General features: G+C 44.9%; 1 protein-coding gene across 1 annotated transcript in view; it reads left to right on the top strand.

Annotated features, from left to right (window-relative positions):
• MTREX (Mtr4 exosome RNA helicase) overlaps positions 1-17,847 on the top strand; it is a 170,757-nt gene that overhangs the window by 147,889 nt on the left and 5,021 nt on the right. Inside the window, exons 20-25 of the mRNA XM_073559936.1 lie at positions 3,524-3,634; positions 8,477-8,665; positions 8,750-8,913; positions 9,727-9,832; positions 16,265-16,321; positions 16,588-16,750. Of these exons, the coding sequence (XP_073416037.1) occupies positions 3,524-3,634; positions 8,477-8,665; positions 8,750-8,913; positions 9,727-9,832; positions 16,265-16,321; positions 16,588-16,750 (790 nt within the window). The remainder of the gene's footprint in view (positions 1-3,523; positions 3,635-8,476; positions 8,666-8,749; positions 8,914-9,726; positions 9,833-16,264; positions 16,322-16,587; positions 16,751-17,847) is intronic.

The following is a 17,847-nucleotide window of genomic DNA, read 5'->3' as shown; positions in this document are numbered from 1 at the left end:
AGTCAACATATGCTCCAGTGTTATTGGGGTTCAGAAATGTCATCTGATCCCCAGCTGTGTGTCCGGCAATTTCTCCTGCTCTGTCCACACTCACACAACTACAGATTTTAAACTTGCTCCAATTAGGCCTCTGTCTCCACTCTGTTTGTAGTATTTTCCCTCGGTTCCAGCACTGCCAGCTGTTTCCCGGCATTGTCTTTGGCACAGGTACTCCCTCCTGCCCAGCCTGGTTCCAGCACGCCTGCTGTTTCCGGGTAGTGTCAATGTCACTTTGCCACCAATACGTTGTCCTGTCGTGTTGCTGTTAGCTGAGTCTATGTGCCTGCAGTTTATGGGCTTCCTATGTGGGCTGCGGGATCTGGCAACAAAGGCTGGTTCCGTAGTGCCAATAGGACAAGCATCCCCTGTAGGACTGTGGGTTTCGGTAACTGCGGCCGGCTCGCGGCCTTGCAACTTTGTTTTTCATGGGTACGTTCTGCTACCCATCCGGGTTCCAGCACCGTCAGCTGGTTCTCAGCAGTGCCTTTGGCTGAGGTGCCTCCTTCTCGGTATCCAAGTTCCAGCAACGTCTGCTGGTCCTTGGTAGTGCTTTCTAGCACAGGTACCTCCTGTTTAGTAATCGGGTTCCAGCACCGTCAGCTGGTCCTCGGTAGTGCCAGCACTGTCAGCTGGTCCTCGCTAGTTTCATTGGCTCTTGCAGCTTCTGCTACCCATCCGGGTTCCAGCACCGTCAGCTGGTTCTCGGCAGAGCCTTTGGCTGAGGTGCCTCCTTCTCGGTATCCAAGTTCCAGCAACGTTTGCTGGTCCTTGGGTAGTGCTTTCTAGCACAGGTACCTCCTGCTTAGTAACCGGGTTCCAGCACCGTCAGCTGGTACTCAGTAGTGCCAATGGCTCTTGTTCCTTCTGCTGCCCCTCCGAGTTCCAGCACCGTCTGCTGGTCCTTGCTAGTTCCATTGGCTCTTGCAGCTTCTGCTACCCATCCGGGTTCCAGCACCGTCAGCTGGTTCTCGGCAGTGCCTTTGGCTGAGGTGCCTCCTTCTCGGTATCCGAGTTCCAGCAACGTCTGCTGGTCCTTGGTAGTGCTTTCTATCACAGGTACCTCCTGCTTAGTAACCATGTTCCAGCACCGTCAGCTGGTCCTCGGTAGTGCCATTGGCTCTTGCAGCTTCTAATACCCATCCGGGTTCCAGCACCGTCTGCTGGTCCTTGGTAGTGCTTTCTAGCAAAGGTACCTCCTGCTTAGTAACCAGGTTCCTGCACCGTCAGCTGGTTCCCGGTAGTGCCATTGGCTCTTGTTCCTTCTCCTGCCCCTCCGGGTTCCAGCACCATCAGCTGGTTCTCGTCAGTGTCTTTGGCACTCCCTCCTGCCCAGCCTGGTTCCAGCATGCCTGCTGTTTCCGGGTAGTGTCAACGTCACTTTGCCACCAATACGTTGTCCTGTCGTGTTGCGATCGGGTTAGCCGAGTCTATGGTGCCTGCCGTTTATGGGCTTCCTATGTGGGCTGCGGGATCTGGCAACAAAGGCTGGTTCCGTAGTGCCAATAGGACAAGCACCCTCTGTAGGACTGTGGGTTTCGGTAACTGCAGCAGGCCCGCGGCCTTGCAACTTTATTTTTCATGGGTACCTTCTGCTACCCATCCGGGTTCCAGTACCGTCAGCTGGTTCTCGGCAGTGCCTTTGGCTTAGGTGCCTCCTTCTCGGTATCAGAGTTCCAGCAACATCTGCTGGCCCTTGGTAGTGCTTTCTAGCACAAGTACCTCCTGCTTGGTAACCGTGTTCCAGCACCGTGAGCTGGTCCTCAGTAGTGCCATTGGCTCTTGTTCCTTCTGCTGCCCCTCTGGGTTCCATCACCGTCAGCTGGTCCTCGCTAGTTCCATTGGCTCTTGCAGCTTCTGCTACCCATCCGGGTTCCAGCACCGTCAGCTGGTTCTCGGCATTTCCTCAGCCTTCTTGTTCCTTCTGCTACATTTCCAAGTTCAAGCTTTTGGAAATGGTTTTTAGTTATCACTCTGGATCTCCCTGACGACAACCCTGAAGACCACCCCGAAGAAGACGACGACCACGAAAACGATGACCCGGAAGACCACCCCGAAGAAGACCAAAAAGATAACCCTGAAGAAGATGACGAAGAGGACAAAGAACATGAAGACAACCACCAAGAAGCAGAAGACCAAGAAGCAGAGCAAAATATATTATCTAAATTATAAGCAGAAGAAGACTAAGGCGTGTATGGGGATGAGTCCGTTACTCCTTGTGGTGCCCCTGGAAAATGCCTGCTGCTGCAGGCCAAACTGAACGCGGACAAATCCTGTTGTAAATCTTTTGTGACAGGCAGAACAGAAGGTGTAATCTTCAAACTTTTAGAGATAACTACAGGAATGCCTGTCACAAATAGGAATATGATGAAGGTGAAGATGAAGAAGGTGAAGAAGAAGTTGATGAAAAAGATGCTGCTGCTGCTGAGGATCATGAAGGAGAAAGTGTGGGAGAAGTAAAAAAAGGTTTAGAGCATGGAAGTAGTGAAACATACATATCTGACAAAATATAAAAAAGGTTAACATAGTCAATATCTTTGTAACTCCGAACGTCTTTAAAAACAAATTATTCCTGCTATTCCATTTGATTGGGCTAAACCTCTATGCCTTTAATGTCTCCTCCACCTCCCCCAATACATTCTACATTATTATTAGTTGTTTTTCTTCATGTAGACTTAACCTACAAGGAAAGAAAGGGTTTATTTTAATTCCGATATTTCTGTCCCATTGACTTGCATTGGTTTCCAGTATCGGAATCGGCAGTGCCTTTGGCTTATGCGCCTCCTTCTCGGTATCCGAGTTTTTGGGTATCGGTCCGATCCAATCCGATATTTCATGATATCGGATGGTATCGCTCAACACTAGTGGAGATATAATTACTGACGCCATGTGTAGCTGCATAAGCGCACATCGCTCAACACTAGTGGAGATATAATTACTGACGCCATGTGTAGCTGCATAAGCGCACATAGCACAGTTGTGAAGATTTCCTAATAACATGGGATGTGCACACACCATATAAAAATAAGTACATACAGCTACCCAGAGGCTGTTGTAACCTATCAGTTGCCATTCAGTGTGACTATTTGGGTGTGATTTACCCCCTTTTGTCCTCGTACTTAATCTCTGCACACATATTTATTTGACCCATGTAGATCGATGCATCTGCTTTCTAAGCACCGGATCTCTACGCTGCTTATATACACAGTCCCCAGCAGTCTCACGTCAGGACAAAGGTTTGATCCACTCCAGACCCGAATGTGCTTAAAATGACCTGGTCAAACACCTTTGTGAAATGCCTACACATTAAATATCTGTTTTTGATAAGTATAGGTGCCTGACCCTACTTAACTCCGTTCAGGAGCATGTATGGTAGATGGAGTGATGGCCAGACTGGTTGTCAGTATATATGAAGGTCGCTATACGTAGGATTTTTTTTTGCTAGCATTAATAATAGTGGTGACTACTTGTACTTTCTTCTTTGCAGGTTGTTCCAGTTTTGCTGCATTTGCTGTCTGCAGTCAGTAGTGTCCGTTTGTATATCCCCAAGGACCTCAGACCTCTTGACAACAGACAGAGTGTGTTAAAGTCCATACAGGTAATGTATAGAGATATAGTGACTTCTGAACTCTCTTCTGGCGAGATCATTATGATTATGTTTTGTTCTGATTTGTATATGATATAACAGTCACTGCGTTTATACAGTAAACAGTCAATGTATTTTTAACAAATTTTGCATAAATCCATAATACAGGGATATAATAAACTTTGTAATATATCTTTGCTGAGAAATCTGCTTCTTTCTCCACTTTGGAGCCACTTCCCCACCTCCTTCTGAAATCCTCATTCACTGTGGGGTGAAAAAAATGGCCAAATCCATCTTATTGAAAGGAATATTGATTAGGAACTCAGTGAGGTTTCAGGTTACACTTTCTAATATACTCTTTGGAGAGGGGAAGGGGTATGAGGAGCAGAGTGCGGAAACAAGCAAAGGAAAAAACAGGCAGTTGGTGCTGAAGTTAGTGAGGAAACTTTATTTCATTCCAGAGCTGGAATCACATCTCCACAGCTCATTACTAAATAAAATGACCTCCCTACTGCTTCTTAAAATATCCTAAACAGAGGTAGAAAAACGGGAATCCCTGTTTTTTGTTCCACATACAACAGAGGTGTATGAGAGATATCATAGCAACTAGTTTCTACCCATTAGCTCAGAGAGATCTGAAAATTGAGAGTGCCAGCAATGGGGACAACTGATGAGAACGCTGGATATAATGGCCAGTAGTGTTATCTGTCGTGTACACGCTTTAATGAACCCGCACCCCGCCTGACGTCACTATTACGTCAGAGGGATCACACAGTACGGTCTCCTCACTGGCACCATCGTGATGTTCCGCACACCCTAGGGACACGAAAGGTCAGTTTGGCACAGTTTTACACAGACACCCCATGTCCACACAGACCCAGGGAGGAATGGTGGGTAAGAGAAGAGGACCCACACAGCCGTTTACGTGGCACCACCCTTGCTCACAACCCTGACAGGCTGAGAGGCCCTTTTCACTTTCACCAGTGGCAGAGACCTGCCAGCCCGGGAGGGCTGCCACAGTTTCTCATTACATATGAGCCCGATCTGTTAATAGAATTATATCAGGCCAGAAACCAGCCCTGGTAGAATATAACATTAAAACCGAAAATGCAGACATGTGGATTGAGATAACAGAGTAGCCCAAGGTTAAATTATTTCTTTAATCGCTTTAAGGGTACCCTGGTCAGATATGCAAATACAGGTGAAGTACAAAATGTATAAGCGGATGAATCATGTTGATGTTTGACCATGTGTGCTGGGAGGCATGGGGTGCCAGCTTGTTCACGTTCCTTCCAGCATGTTAGACATGGCCCCCTCCTTTGGAAGTGAACAGCAAGTATGACAGAGAGGGCATATGGCTTTACACAAGCATTTAATCCCTTGGTTGGTCATTCCTTTCCGCCCTCAGGATTGGCCTTATGCTCCTCCCCTTGGTGTTTTAGCTAAAATGCCCAAAACCTATGAAAGATCATAACTTTCCAACTGAAAATCATAGGGCAACGGTTCTGGCACCATTGTACCTGGCCATTCCTCTTATGCTTGGACCCCAAACTCGGCTTCGCTACAAGGCTTTTACTAACCGTTCTGCGTATCTCACCACCCAGGAGTGCTAGAACAAATCGAGACCCTTAAAAGGTGTTCTGCCCATTCCAGAGATCTCAAAAATATAACCGGTGTGTGCCTAGGATGTACTCCTCCGACTGCGACTCCTCAGTTTCCTTGACTTCGAACTCCAACTCCACAGCACTGCCTCACTACTGAGTATGTGCATAAAGTGCAGCACGGATTCATCTCCACTCTGACCCCACAGCACTGGTCACTACTGAGAATGTGCATAGAGTGCAGCACAGATTCATCTCACCTCCGACTCCACAGCACTGGTCACTACTGAGCATGTGTATAAAGTGCAGCACAGATTCATCTCCACTCCGACTCCACAGCACTCGTCACTACTGAGTATGTACATAAAGTGCAGCACAGATTAATCTCAACTACGACTCCACAGCACTGGTCACTACTGAGCATGTGCATAAAGTGCAGCACAGATTCATCTCCACTCCAACGCCACAGCACTGGTCACTACTGAGCATGTGCATAAAGTGCAGCACAGATTCATCTCCACTCCGACTCCACAGCACTCGTCACTACTGAGCATGTGCATAAAGTGCAGCACAGATTCATCTCACCTCCGACTCCACAGCACTTGTCACTACTGAGCATGTACATAAAGTGCAGCACAGATTCATCTCCACTCTGACTCCACAGCACTCGTCACTACTGAGCATGTGCATAAAGTGCAGGACAGATTCATCTCCACTCCGACTCTACAGTACTCATCACTACTGAGCATGTGCATAAAGTGCAGCACAGATTCATCGCAACTAAAAGCCCAGATCGTTAGATCAGGAACAGAATAGACATTTATAGGACATTTCATAGCTTTCCCAAATTATTATGAAAACCTTTACAGCATATCCTGAACTATATTACTAAACCTAATTAATTATATATTTTCGGACATCTTATACCGACTACAACGCCGACTCCACCAAAATGGACTCGGACTCCATTGCCCTTGCATCCGAATGGGATCCAGTTTATTTTTTATTTCTATGTTTTTGCACATCCATAGCCTTGGATAGGCGAGACAAAAATGCGGATAATGGAGAATTGTCATTTTTTACATGCAGACAATTTGTTGAAAAAAAATATCTGAACAGTGCTAATGACTAAGAATTGGCTCGAGTGCTGTGGGGGTTTTTTTTTTTCACGTACAGCACATAGTCCTAAAATACTGTCACGTAAACGTAGCCTTAGGTCACTGAGAGGGGCATAACGGATGACACCCAGCTTTCCCAAGAACAGATGTAACGAAGCCTTTGTGCTACAGTGCTCTAATGGAGGTAGTTAATCACCGACGAGTCTGCGGAGAACGCCAGCTGGATGGAAGTCACTTGTTTGCGGAGTGGAGAAATGTTGGCAGATGCTTAGTAAATAAATGTGTGAGTTCGTACAGCCCGTGCCACCCATTTCTCCAGGGACCGGTCCTCCCGTCACAGCATAGACATGTGTGGTATGTCATCCTGGTTGCCAGAGGCAAATACAGATCCCTAATAAAGATCCTAAAGTAAAGCGTAATTTTTAATCAAATTCAAAGGGGACCCACGTTTAAAAGTACAGGACTTCAGTGTGTGAGTAAAGAAGAAAATTTAGGATTGAGAGTCCTCAGTGGTTGATACCTTTTAAAGGCTAACTGAAAAGATGGTAACACATTGCAAGCTTTCCATACTACTCAGGTCTCTTCATCAGACCTGAGTAGTCTCGAAAGCTTGCAATGTGTTAACCGTCTTTTCAGTTAGCCATTAAAAGGTATCAACCACTGAGGACTCTCAATTCTAAATATTCTTCTATCTACTGGCCAACACGGTACAAAGATATATATCTTTCCTGTGTGTGAGTAGTGATTATGCCACTCGAGGAACCTCTTGGTGACAAAAAAGTGCTAGTGCATGTGCCGCCTATTGATTATTGCACTGCCCTTATATTCATTGGCTTTAATGCGCAAGGATGTGTTGGCACTTGTGAACTAGTGACACAGGCCTGCCCACCTTACTTGTCTGTCATAGTCATCCTTCTGAATAAGTTGCCTACCCAGAGCTGTAAGGATCATACAGTTAGATCCACGTGAAGGCTCTTTAGGTACAAGAGGGTATTCGTCCATAGTAAGATCTATCAATACCGATCGCTCCACCTTTCCGTTACATAATGGATTTTGCAATTAGTAAGAGTGATATATGAGCGCTTAATCGATGGTATTCCATAGATCACCCAATTGCTTATCATAGCAGGTTCCTATATTATTAACTCACTAACCTATAGGGTCATACAGTCAGATCCATTAGGGTTTTGCATAGGATCCCGCTGTATTTCTTATCCATGTAGAGCTTTAACCTATCTGTCATGTCTTTACCTTTTCTAGGCTTCACTCAATGTCATGCTATTTAATACTAAAGGTGCATTTACACCTGTCAGCTATAGCATTTACGACCTCTGATTGCCAATATACAAGCTGATCAGTGATTGTTAAATGCTCTGTATAAAGGCCCGGGCTGACCAGAATTCTGTATGTAGAGCACGATCATTATTATGTTTGTTCTGTGCACATAGCATATCGTCATCTCTTGTTGAAACAGTTTGATGTACTGTCGAGAACAATGATTTTAAAGCAGATATGAATGATCGCATCACTCGATGACTGAGCGTTGTACTCGTTTTTACACGGGTTGCCGACATGTTTGCACAAAGAGATAATTGGCCATTGTGGATTTGACTAACTGAGCCGTTACCTTTTTTCACACTTTACCCTAAGTTTAAGATTATAAGCGTGCCATACCTGTCTCCATAATGCTCATTGTGGCTTTCCCCAAGCGTGCATGCATTTTGAATGAGAAGATGGGACCCGGCCGCCCCAGACATCCCATGCGATGACTTGTTTCCTGGTGAAACAAAGGATCAGCTGATGTGGATGACCACTTTTAGTGACTTTTGCCACTTTTGTAATTTGAGGTTACTATTGAACGCTTCTTTTCTCACCGACATGACTGCAATTTGAGTTACTTATAATTAATTGACTGCAGGAATCTCTATATGCTATGCAGTATACTGCCTTTCTGTGCCTCCCAGACTTGTTTTAGGCTCCTCCTACTCAGGAAAGCATAGAGAATACGGAAGGTAATGTGCAGAAGACCTGCGTTATTTTGAGTGTTTAAAAGATGAGGAAGTTTGTGTCAGCGATCGGCACAATACGGGTAACGACTGCGGTCCCATAACGCTCTCCTTCTCATCTATTTCCAGGAGGTGCAGAAGCGCTTTCCGGATGGCGTGCCGTTACTGGATCCCATTGATGATATGGGCATTAAGGATCCAGGTCTTAAAAAAGTCATTCAGAAAACCGAAGCCTTTGAACACCGGATGTATTCTCACCCTCTCAACAACGACCCCAATCTGGAGTCCGCGTACAAGCTGTGTGAGAAGAAAGCCCAGGTACGACCATAAATCTTTCCGTTTGTCACATTTGGTCTGCACTGGTTTTTGTAGATGTGTATAAGTGTTTGTCTTGACTTGCAGATTGCAGTGGACATCCGAACGGCGAGGCGCGAGCTGAAGAAAGCGCGCACGGTGTTACAGATGGATGAGCTGAAGTGCAGGAAGCGCGTGCTGAGACGCATGGGCTTCGCTTCCTCCTCTGATGTTATTGAGATGAAGGGACGCGTGGCCTGCGAAATTAGCAGGTAATGCTTTTTATTCTCATATCCATTCGTTCTCTCAATTTTTGGCTATGACAAGAGACGTGTCCTAAGAGTGGCCAGTAGCACAAACAAGTGATCACCTCTGGTAACAGGACACTGCTGTTCTTGCCACAGCTAGTCAGGCATTTTATCTATAGTAGATTTACATCTGGATCTTAGCGGACGGCTCCAAGGGCGGGACATCCGTTTATCTCTAAATGATTTGATGGGATATAATCTATACCGCTGTTGTCTTCGCAGACAACCCCTTTAACAGTGAATTATACACAATTGCCTAGCCTTATAATGTGATTTCTCCCCCCATCTCCTCTCTCCCTCGTCCTCGCCCCCCCATCGGCCCATCTAGGTGGACACTTATGCCACTCTCCTGATCTGTGTGCGCTCCACATGACGCTATAAGCAGCAGCTTTACCTCTGCATAATCAGAAGGGCAGTGGGACTGAAGCCGGACGGGTATCATGGGGTGCTCCAGCAATCACTGCCAACCTCAGTGCAGTGCTTACAGGTTTACTAGGAGAAGCGCTTGTAAACCCTGCTCTTGCGGGACTGCAGCAGTGGCCGGTCTCCCAGACAACAAGCAGTAAACTATTACCTAGAGATTTGGAGAGAACGAGGCAAAATGTTAATAGATTGCAAAGTTGCTTGTTCCCTGCAGGCACATGAGACATATACCCATCTTAAAGGATGACATTAACCCTTTATTGTATATTCTAACTTGGTATAGAAGATAAGTGATTTCAGAACGTGCCGCACATGGGGGCAGTGTATAATTCCGTGATCTTTGTGTCCTCCCAGTGCTGACGAGCTGCTCCTTACCGAGATGATGTTTAATGGACTTTTTAACGACCTGACAGCAGAACAAGCGACCGCCCTGCTCAGCTGCTTCGTGTTCCAGGAGAACGTAAGTTTAGGTTCCCAGGCTGTACGGCTCAGGGCTGAGGAGTCCCATTTGTTTGCTCTTCTCATTGTTTATTTGTTAGATAAATGATAAATTTGCAGTGGATTCTGTTTTCTTTTTCCCTAAGCTACAAGGAATAAGAAGTTGCTGTGTAAAACCTCCTTTTTTGGTGTCTTTGAGTAGAGAGGAGACCATGTACACAGCCATCTCGTAACTGATGTGCAATAGTCTAGACATCAGCTTGCATTTCAGTTTCTAGACCGTCCTTCAGAGAACTTATCATAAGTTCTTATGGGGATTTTGGGGGGGACTCAGTCTTAGGTGAGGCTCAGGATAGCAAACCTGTGTTACACTGGGCTGAGAGCTGATATAAAATGTGTCTGGTGCACCCAGGGATTGTGTAATATTTCTTGTTCCCCTGTGGGGGCACTGCAGGGGATTTGAACACTCTCTTATGGATTACCACACAGTTTGTACCTGATTTATGACTCATTTTATCGGCACAGGACGGTTTTAAAAAGTCGCTCCAAAGTGGTCTACAATTTTACACTCAAGTGACCGAAGTTAAGCTGCAGACAACGACCATGGACAAGGGTGGTGCCTTAGGGTCTAATGTAGAAATCTGGGGGCTCTATAGCGAAGGTCTGAATTGGGTCCCCCCAGCTGCAATTAACCCATTGGGTTGCCTCAATGACATTGCAGAGGTCTAGTGGTATTGATGGAGCCAGTCACACCCCCGTTTAACCATTTAGATGTTGTAGTTGTTGCTCACCAGGGATTACATTTCTGCAATCAGAGCTAGGTCCAACAGCCGGCACTTGCGGCATTAGGGGGGGTAGGTTCTGCTCGTGCGATCGATCCTTTTGCCGTATATATTCAGCAAATATCGGGAGAAGTTGGTGGTGCTGGGCAGAGGCAAGGCTTTTTGGCACCACAGCTCATGTTCCGTAGCAGTCACATATCTTGTCATTGCTTGTAGCGTCGTTTTCTTTTAGCAAAATAAAAAGTTGTTGTTGTTTTTTTGTTCGTTTTTTGTGTTTTTTTTTTTTTTTAATATTGGGAAACTGTGGTTTAATCGAAAGCTGTGGCATCTCGGTTAACTCTCTGCTTTCATAGAAACAGATGTAACAGCTGATAATTTACCTTTTTGTGGTTCACACGACCCCCGGTCTCATTAGTTTTGGGATCTGAGCAATCACTATGACTAATAATGAAAACCCGGCCCCTGGTAGAAATGTGAGCGCCGGAGAGGTGGGTGGGCCTGCAGAGAACAAACATTTCATCTTCCCTGCTGAGGACACATCACACACAGTCCAGCTGGAGTCCGGGGGCATTTTCTCATTAAGTGCCATGTTTGGACAGCTGGTTTTCCAGAGGAAGTTGCTGCGCTATAGAAGTATACTGGAGCAGAGGGACGACCAGACTGACGTACTGCACTGTACGAGGGAACGCATTCAGGGCTATAGTATCTGTGTCACAGAGATTAAAGACTGTGGATATCAGATAGTTATCACCAATTAGTGGGATGGAGCACAGATGGCCACTGGATGCGTGAGAGGCAGCTACTTCATTCTTCCATAGACGTAACCTTAAAAGAGTCTCCTGCCTGTGGATGACGAAGCTTGGTCCTCTTATGCCCATGTGAGCCTCGCTGTCACCTGGAAGCATATTGATGTGCCTACGACAGTCCGTCTGTTCATCAGTGCTGGAGTGTATGGTTACAGCCATAGAGTGTAGAGCGGACTACGTACATACATACAGTCACAATTCAACCTCCATTGCAGATTAGATTTATTAGCCAAATTTACAAAACTTCCTGCTGTTTACAATAAACCAATGAGACCAGAACAATGTAAATCTATCAACACAAGTAATAGAACAAGTGGTTTCTGCAAATTCACCACAAGATGCCATTCCTAATGAATCCTGCAGTCTCAGAATTGTTCATCCCCTTCATAATGTTTAGTACTTACTTATTAGAGAACCTCTGGCTGTTATGACCTGCTGCAAATGTTACATAGCCAGACACCAGATCATTGCAGCGTTCCTGAAGAATCTTACGTCATCAATGGCCTCCTGTTCATTAATAGTCTTGGGTTAATATGATGCCATCTTCAAATCTCACCAAAAATGCTCTTTTGGATTCAAGTTAATCTTCCAGGTTTTTTTTTCCCTAAACAAAGCCTTAGGGGACTTTGAGGTTTGCTTGGGGTCATATTTGTTTTATAAAGTCCCATGAAGCCCAAGTTTTGGAAATCCTAGAAGAAACTGAATACTTGACTGAATCCATCTCACCCTCCACACTGCAGTTTTCCAATGTCAAAAGAAACAAAGCAGCCCCAGAGCATCACGGAGCCACCGCCGTGCTTCGCTTCAGGCATCACGGAGCCACCACCATGCTTAGCTTTAGGCATCACGGAGCCACCTCCATGCTTCACTTTAGGCATCACAGAGCCACAGCCATTCTTCAGTGAAGACAGAAAGCTCTTTTCAGTGAGTGCTTCATTCTTTCTCTTGACAATATTGCTGGATAGATCCATAGGCTCAAAAAGTTCATTTTGTTTAATGGCTCCAGAGAACAGAATCCTAAAACTTCCCTATGCTGTTGAGTATGTTGTATCCCACTTTTCTTGTGCCTTTGGATCAGTAAAGATGTCATCTTGGAGTTCGGCCATGGAGACTTTCAGCATTTAGTAAGCGCCTTAGGCCTCTTTCACACTTCAGTTGTTTGACGTCAGTTGCAAACCGTCAGTGTGAAAAAAACGGATCAGTTTCCACTTTGCAAGAAACAGGTGCATCGGATCCGTTTTTGTTTTTTTTTTTGACGAATCCGCTGCAGCTGCCAACATCTGAAATTTAAAGCAACAGGATTCTGGAAAAGGAGAGAGAGATTGAGAGAGAGAGAATTTTTTTTTGGTGCCAGAATGGCTTTTGGGGTTAAATTACATGAATGGAAGCTGTTCCGGGCATGCTCAGTATAACAAAGCGGAATCCGTTGGCTGATTCCGTCAATTAACTGTTTGCAACAGATTCGTCACCCATAGGCGTCCATTATAGCACTTGGCGGACAGCGACAGATCCGCCGTTTCAACGCTGGCAGAAAACGTTTCATTGTCCGTCCACTTCAGACAGCGGATGCCAAAATTATGACGGATCCGTCAAAAACCGGATGTAACGGATGACCATCCGTCGCAATCCGTCACTAATGTAAGTCTATGGGGAAAAAATGGATTCCGCCAAAAAAAAGGGGGATCCGTTTTTTCTAAAAACGGCGAATTTTGACTTGCGTCAAACAACTGAAGTGTGAAAGAGGCCTTACACTACAAGCTAGAAGCTCCTTGCCTGCTGCCATCAAATCTCACTGCAAGACTTTATTAAGTCTAGGGTTTTTGATCACTTGACTCTTGAGCTGGTAATCACTTCCTCTTTCTGCCTTGTCTTAGTATAATCAGTGTTCCTTTAATTGTGAACTCTTCTTTTTACTCTGTCGGCATCCTTTTCCTGATTTATGCAAGGTAATGGCGATCTCTTCTCTTCACTTTTTGGACTACTCTCTTGAAAACCCAAGAATATCCGTGAGTCCTCAGAAACTATGCCAGAACCTGGTGTCCATCTATATATCGCATTTGCAGCAGGTCCTAACAGCTAGAGGTGCTCTACTAAGTACTAAAGATGCTTGTCATGAAAGAGGTGTATTCCTCATACTGCGTAAGCTGGAAAAGTGGCATTTTGTGGTGAAGTTGGAGAACACACTTGTTGCGTTGAAGTACATACAAAAGTTTGTAAATTTTACTAATAAACAAAATTTTGAATGGAAGGGGGTGAATAAGTTGAGTACAGTATTAGATATACAATTGCAACCATAAAAAAGTCCATATTCTGTTACTCAATGTAATGAGTCTGATTTTCTACCCAGCTTTATAGTCTGATACGTTCCTGGTCATAAAGCTTCAAGCTCGAAGGTTATAAATGGAAAAACACGTTTCTTGCACTTGGTCATCTTATTCGATCTGTTCATATACCACGATGCTTAGCCTGGGCACATGGCCTTGTCCTTCGTGGGTACACCACGTCGTCATTCTGCAGAGATACCAGATACAGGGATATGCTCGCCCTCACAAAGGTGTTTTGTTTTGTTTTTTTCTTCTCCTATTGTTTTGTGCCAACAGCTCCCCATCCCATCCATCTCTACTTATTACATACGTTTCCATTAATGATGAGTGAGTATACTCGTTGCTCGGGTGATCTCCGAGTATTTGCATGTGCTCGGAGATTTAGTTTGTGTCTGCTAGACAGCCTGAATACATGTGGGGGTTGCCTGCCTGTTAGGAAATCCTCACATGTATTCAGGCTGTCTAGCAGCCGCAAATCATGCAGCTGAGACGACACAAACTAAGTCTCTGAACTCATCCAAATACTCGGAGATCACCCGAGCAACGAGTATACTCACTCATCACTAGTTTCCATACATGGACAGATGGATCTGGTCATGACTGCAGGATCAGAATACATGTGATTTGTTTGTATTGTGTAACCATGGAGACACATAAGCCTGCATAGTAGCTGTGATACCTGTCTAATTTTTATATGGTATGGAGTAATAAGTAAATGTATTTGCAAAAATCTAGCTTTTCATCCAAAACTAGAATTACGGTTTGATTTCATAGAATCGTAGAGTTGGAAGGGACCTCCTGGGCCATCTGGTCCAACCCCCTGCTCAAAGCAGGATTCGCTAAATCATCCCAGTTAGATGTCTGTCCAGCCTCTGTTTGAAGACTTCCATTGAAGGAGAACTCACCACTTCTCGTGGCAGCCTGTTCCACTCATTGATCACTCTAACTGTCAAAAAGTTTTTTCTAATATCTAATCTGTGTCTCCTCCCATTCAGCTTCATCCCATTGCTTCTAGTCTTTCCTTGTGCAAATGAGAATAAAGTTGATCCTTCTACAATGTGACAGCCCTTTAGATATTTGTAGACAGCTATTAAGTCTCCTCTCAGTCTTCTCTTTTGCAAACTAAACATTCCCAAATCCTGCAACCTTTCCTCATAAGACAGGGTTTGCAGACCGGTCACCATTCTGGTCGCTCTTTTCTGAACTTGCTCCAGTTTGTTGATGTCTTTTTTAAAATGTGGTGCCCAAAATTGGACACAATATTCCAGATGAGGTCTGACCAAAGAGGAGTAGAGGGAAATAATTACTTCACGTGATCTAGACTGTGCTTCTGTTAATACATCCTAGAATTGCATTTGCCTTTTTTGCTGCTGCATCACACTGTTGACTCATATTCAGTCTGTGATCTATTAGTATACCCAAGTCTTTTTCACATGTGCTGTCACTTAGCCCTATTCCTCCCATTCTATATATGCTTTTTTCATTTTTATTGCCCAGATGTAGTACTTTGCATTTCTCCCTGTTAAAAACCATTCTGTTAGTTGCTGCCCACTTCTCCAGTTTATTTAAATCTTTTTGAATCCTCTCTCTCTCTTCTCTAGTATTAGCTATCCCTCCTAGCTTTGTGTCATCAGCAAATTTAATCAGTTTACCCTCAATTCCTTCATCTAAATCGTTGATAAAGATGTTGAACAATACAGGGCCCAGGACAGAGCCCTGTGGTACCCCACTTGAGACATTCTTCCAACTGGATGTGCAGCCATTTACGACCACTCTTTGGGTCCGATCACTAAGCCAGTTATGAATCCACCAAACAGTTGCCTTGTCCATTCCATACTTAGTCATTTTTTCAATAAGGATTGTATGAGAGACTTTGTCAAATGCTTTGCTGAAGTCAAGATATACTATATCTACAGCATTTCCTTGATCCACCCAATCAGTAATACCATCATAGAAGGAAATTAAATTAGTCTGACATGACTTATTAGTTACAAACCCATGCTGACTCTGTTTAATCACTTCATTCTTATCCAGGTATTGACATACATGTTGTTTAATAATTTGTTCAAAGATCTTTCCTGGTATAGAAGTCAGACTCACCGGCCTATAGTTGCCTGGGTCCACCTTCTTCCCCTTTTTGAAGATAGGAACAACATTTGCTCTTCTCCAGTCTTCTGGCACTTCTCCTGTTCTCCAAGAATTTTCAAAGATTATGGAGAGGGGTTCAAAAATTTCTTCTGCAATCTCCTTCAGTACTCTGGGGTGTAATTCATCTGGACCTGGAGACTTGAATACATTTAGGTTAGCTAAGTGTTTCCTCACTATCTTTCTGTTTATAGATATCCTGGATTCTTCTATTCCCTTAATAGGACAGTGAATAACAGTTGATGTTACATTTCCTTTCTGAGAGAAAACAGATGCAAAATAGGAATTTAAAAGTTCAGCCTTCTCAACATCCTGTCTTACCATTTCATCATTTTCATCCTGTAAAAATCCTATAGCATCTTTGACTTTTCTTTTACTTTTGTTTTCTTTGTTTTAGTCCAGTGAAATGCCCAAACTAACGGAACAACTGGCCGGACCGCTCCGACAAATGCAGGTAAGCGATAACGTCTAGAAGAAAATTGCTTACTTTCAGAATATAGAAGAATTGTTTTTTGTAGTGTACAGTGTGAGACACAATGTAACGTGTAGCGTCTTGTCTGCAGCCTGAGCTCACATCCTCCGTGTCCTCCCTGCGGTGTCTGCTCTGCGTCTCACAGACCGATGACACTATTTTATCCTGCGCTCTGAGTACATGGTGTATAGATCTGCAAATAGTAAGGCGTGTAAAGGTGATTTTAATGGATTTAACCGTCCGGACAGGAAACAGCCCGGAGGATTGCAAAAATCTCGGCAGAAGCGAAGTTAGAAATCGATGAAGAGACGTATCTTGGTACTTTCCGGCCCAATCTCATGGATGTTGTCTACACCTGGGCCAATGGGGCAACCTTTGCTCAGATTTGTAAAATGACAGATGTTTTTGAAGGTAAGATGACTTGTGTAGAACGGACAACAGCAGGATATACCTGCCGGAAACGGACTTTAACATATGTAACATATTGTAATACGGCTGCAAAGCCGATATTCTCTGTTGTACTAGTGACGAGGCCGTCAGTGTATCACGTATGAGGGTCTCTAAACATTAAGAATCTCTAAACTTTACGCAAGATGTATTAAATGTATGAAAGTAGTAGAGGAATATCCCTGTCTGAATGATCACAGATAATTGTTAGGTTAGTGAGGGTCCTGGGTCTCGCCTCCTTCGTTCTGTTTTTGCTGCAAGACTACAATCAGGGAAAATAGAATGGAAAGGCAAGGCGCATGCAGATTCAGCCAATCCATTTAAAGTTAGTGGTAAAGTCTTAGGCCGGGGTCACACTAGCGAGGAACTTGCCACGAGTCTCGCACCTCAATACCCGATACTGCTGCCAACACTTGAGACCAGAGTGTGCTGCTGCATAGAAATACATGTTGTAATTGTGCACATGGCAGAGTGATGGAGCAGGGACTGACCCAGCCCCTTTATCTACTTTCACTGATGACTCTTAAGCCCCCGTCACACACAGCGATCTCGCTAGCAAGATCGCTGCTGAGTCACAAGTTTTGTGACGCAACAGCGATCTCACCAGCAATCTCTCCGCGTGTGACGGGTATCAACGACCGGCCCACCCGCCGGGTATCGCTGACCATGCTTGAATGCCCTGGACATTTTTTTGATCGTTGGTCTCCCGCTGGCCAGCATGCATCGGTGCGTGTGGCAGGAGGGAAACCATCGATCAGTGAGCTGGAGCTGGTATCCAAGGTAAACCGCGGGTAACTAAGCGCGCACGTCGCTTAGTTACCCGCTGTGTACCCTGGATACCAGCGTGCTGGCGCTGGGAGCTGGTATCCAAGGTAAACAGCGGGTAGCGAAGTGCCGCGCACGCTTTAGTTACCAGCTGTTTACCTTGGTTACCAGCTCCCAGCGCTAGCACGCTGGTATCCAAGGTACACAGCAGGTAACTAAGCGATGCGCGCGCTTGTTACCCGCGTCATCGCTGGTGCTGATCGCTGGCGAGATCTGCCTGTTTGACAGCTCACCAG

The sequence above is a fragment of the Dendrobates tinctorius genome, unplaced genomic scaffold (assembly GCF_039654945.1).
Source record: "Dendrobates tinctorius isolate UK_male_01 unplaced genomic scaffold, ASM3965494v1 ptg000285l, whole genome shotgun sequence".
NCBI classification, from domain to species: domain Eukaryota; kingdom Metazoa; phylum Chordata; class Amphibia; order Anura; family Dendrobatidae; genus Dendrobates; species Dendrobates tinctorius.
This window is presented reverse-complemented; position numbering and strand designations above follow the sequence as displayed.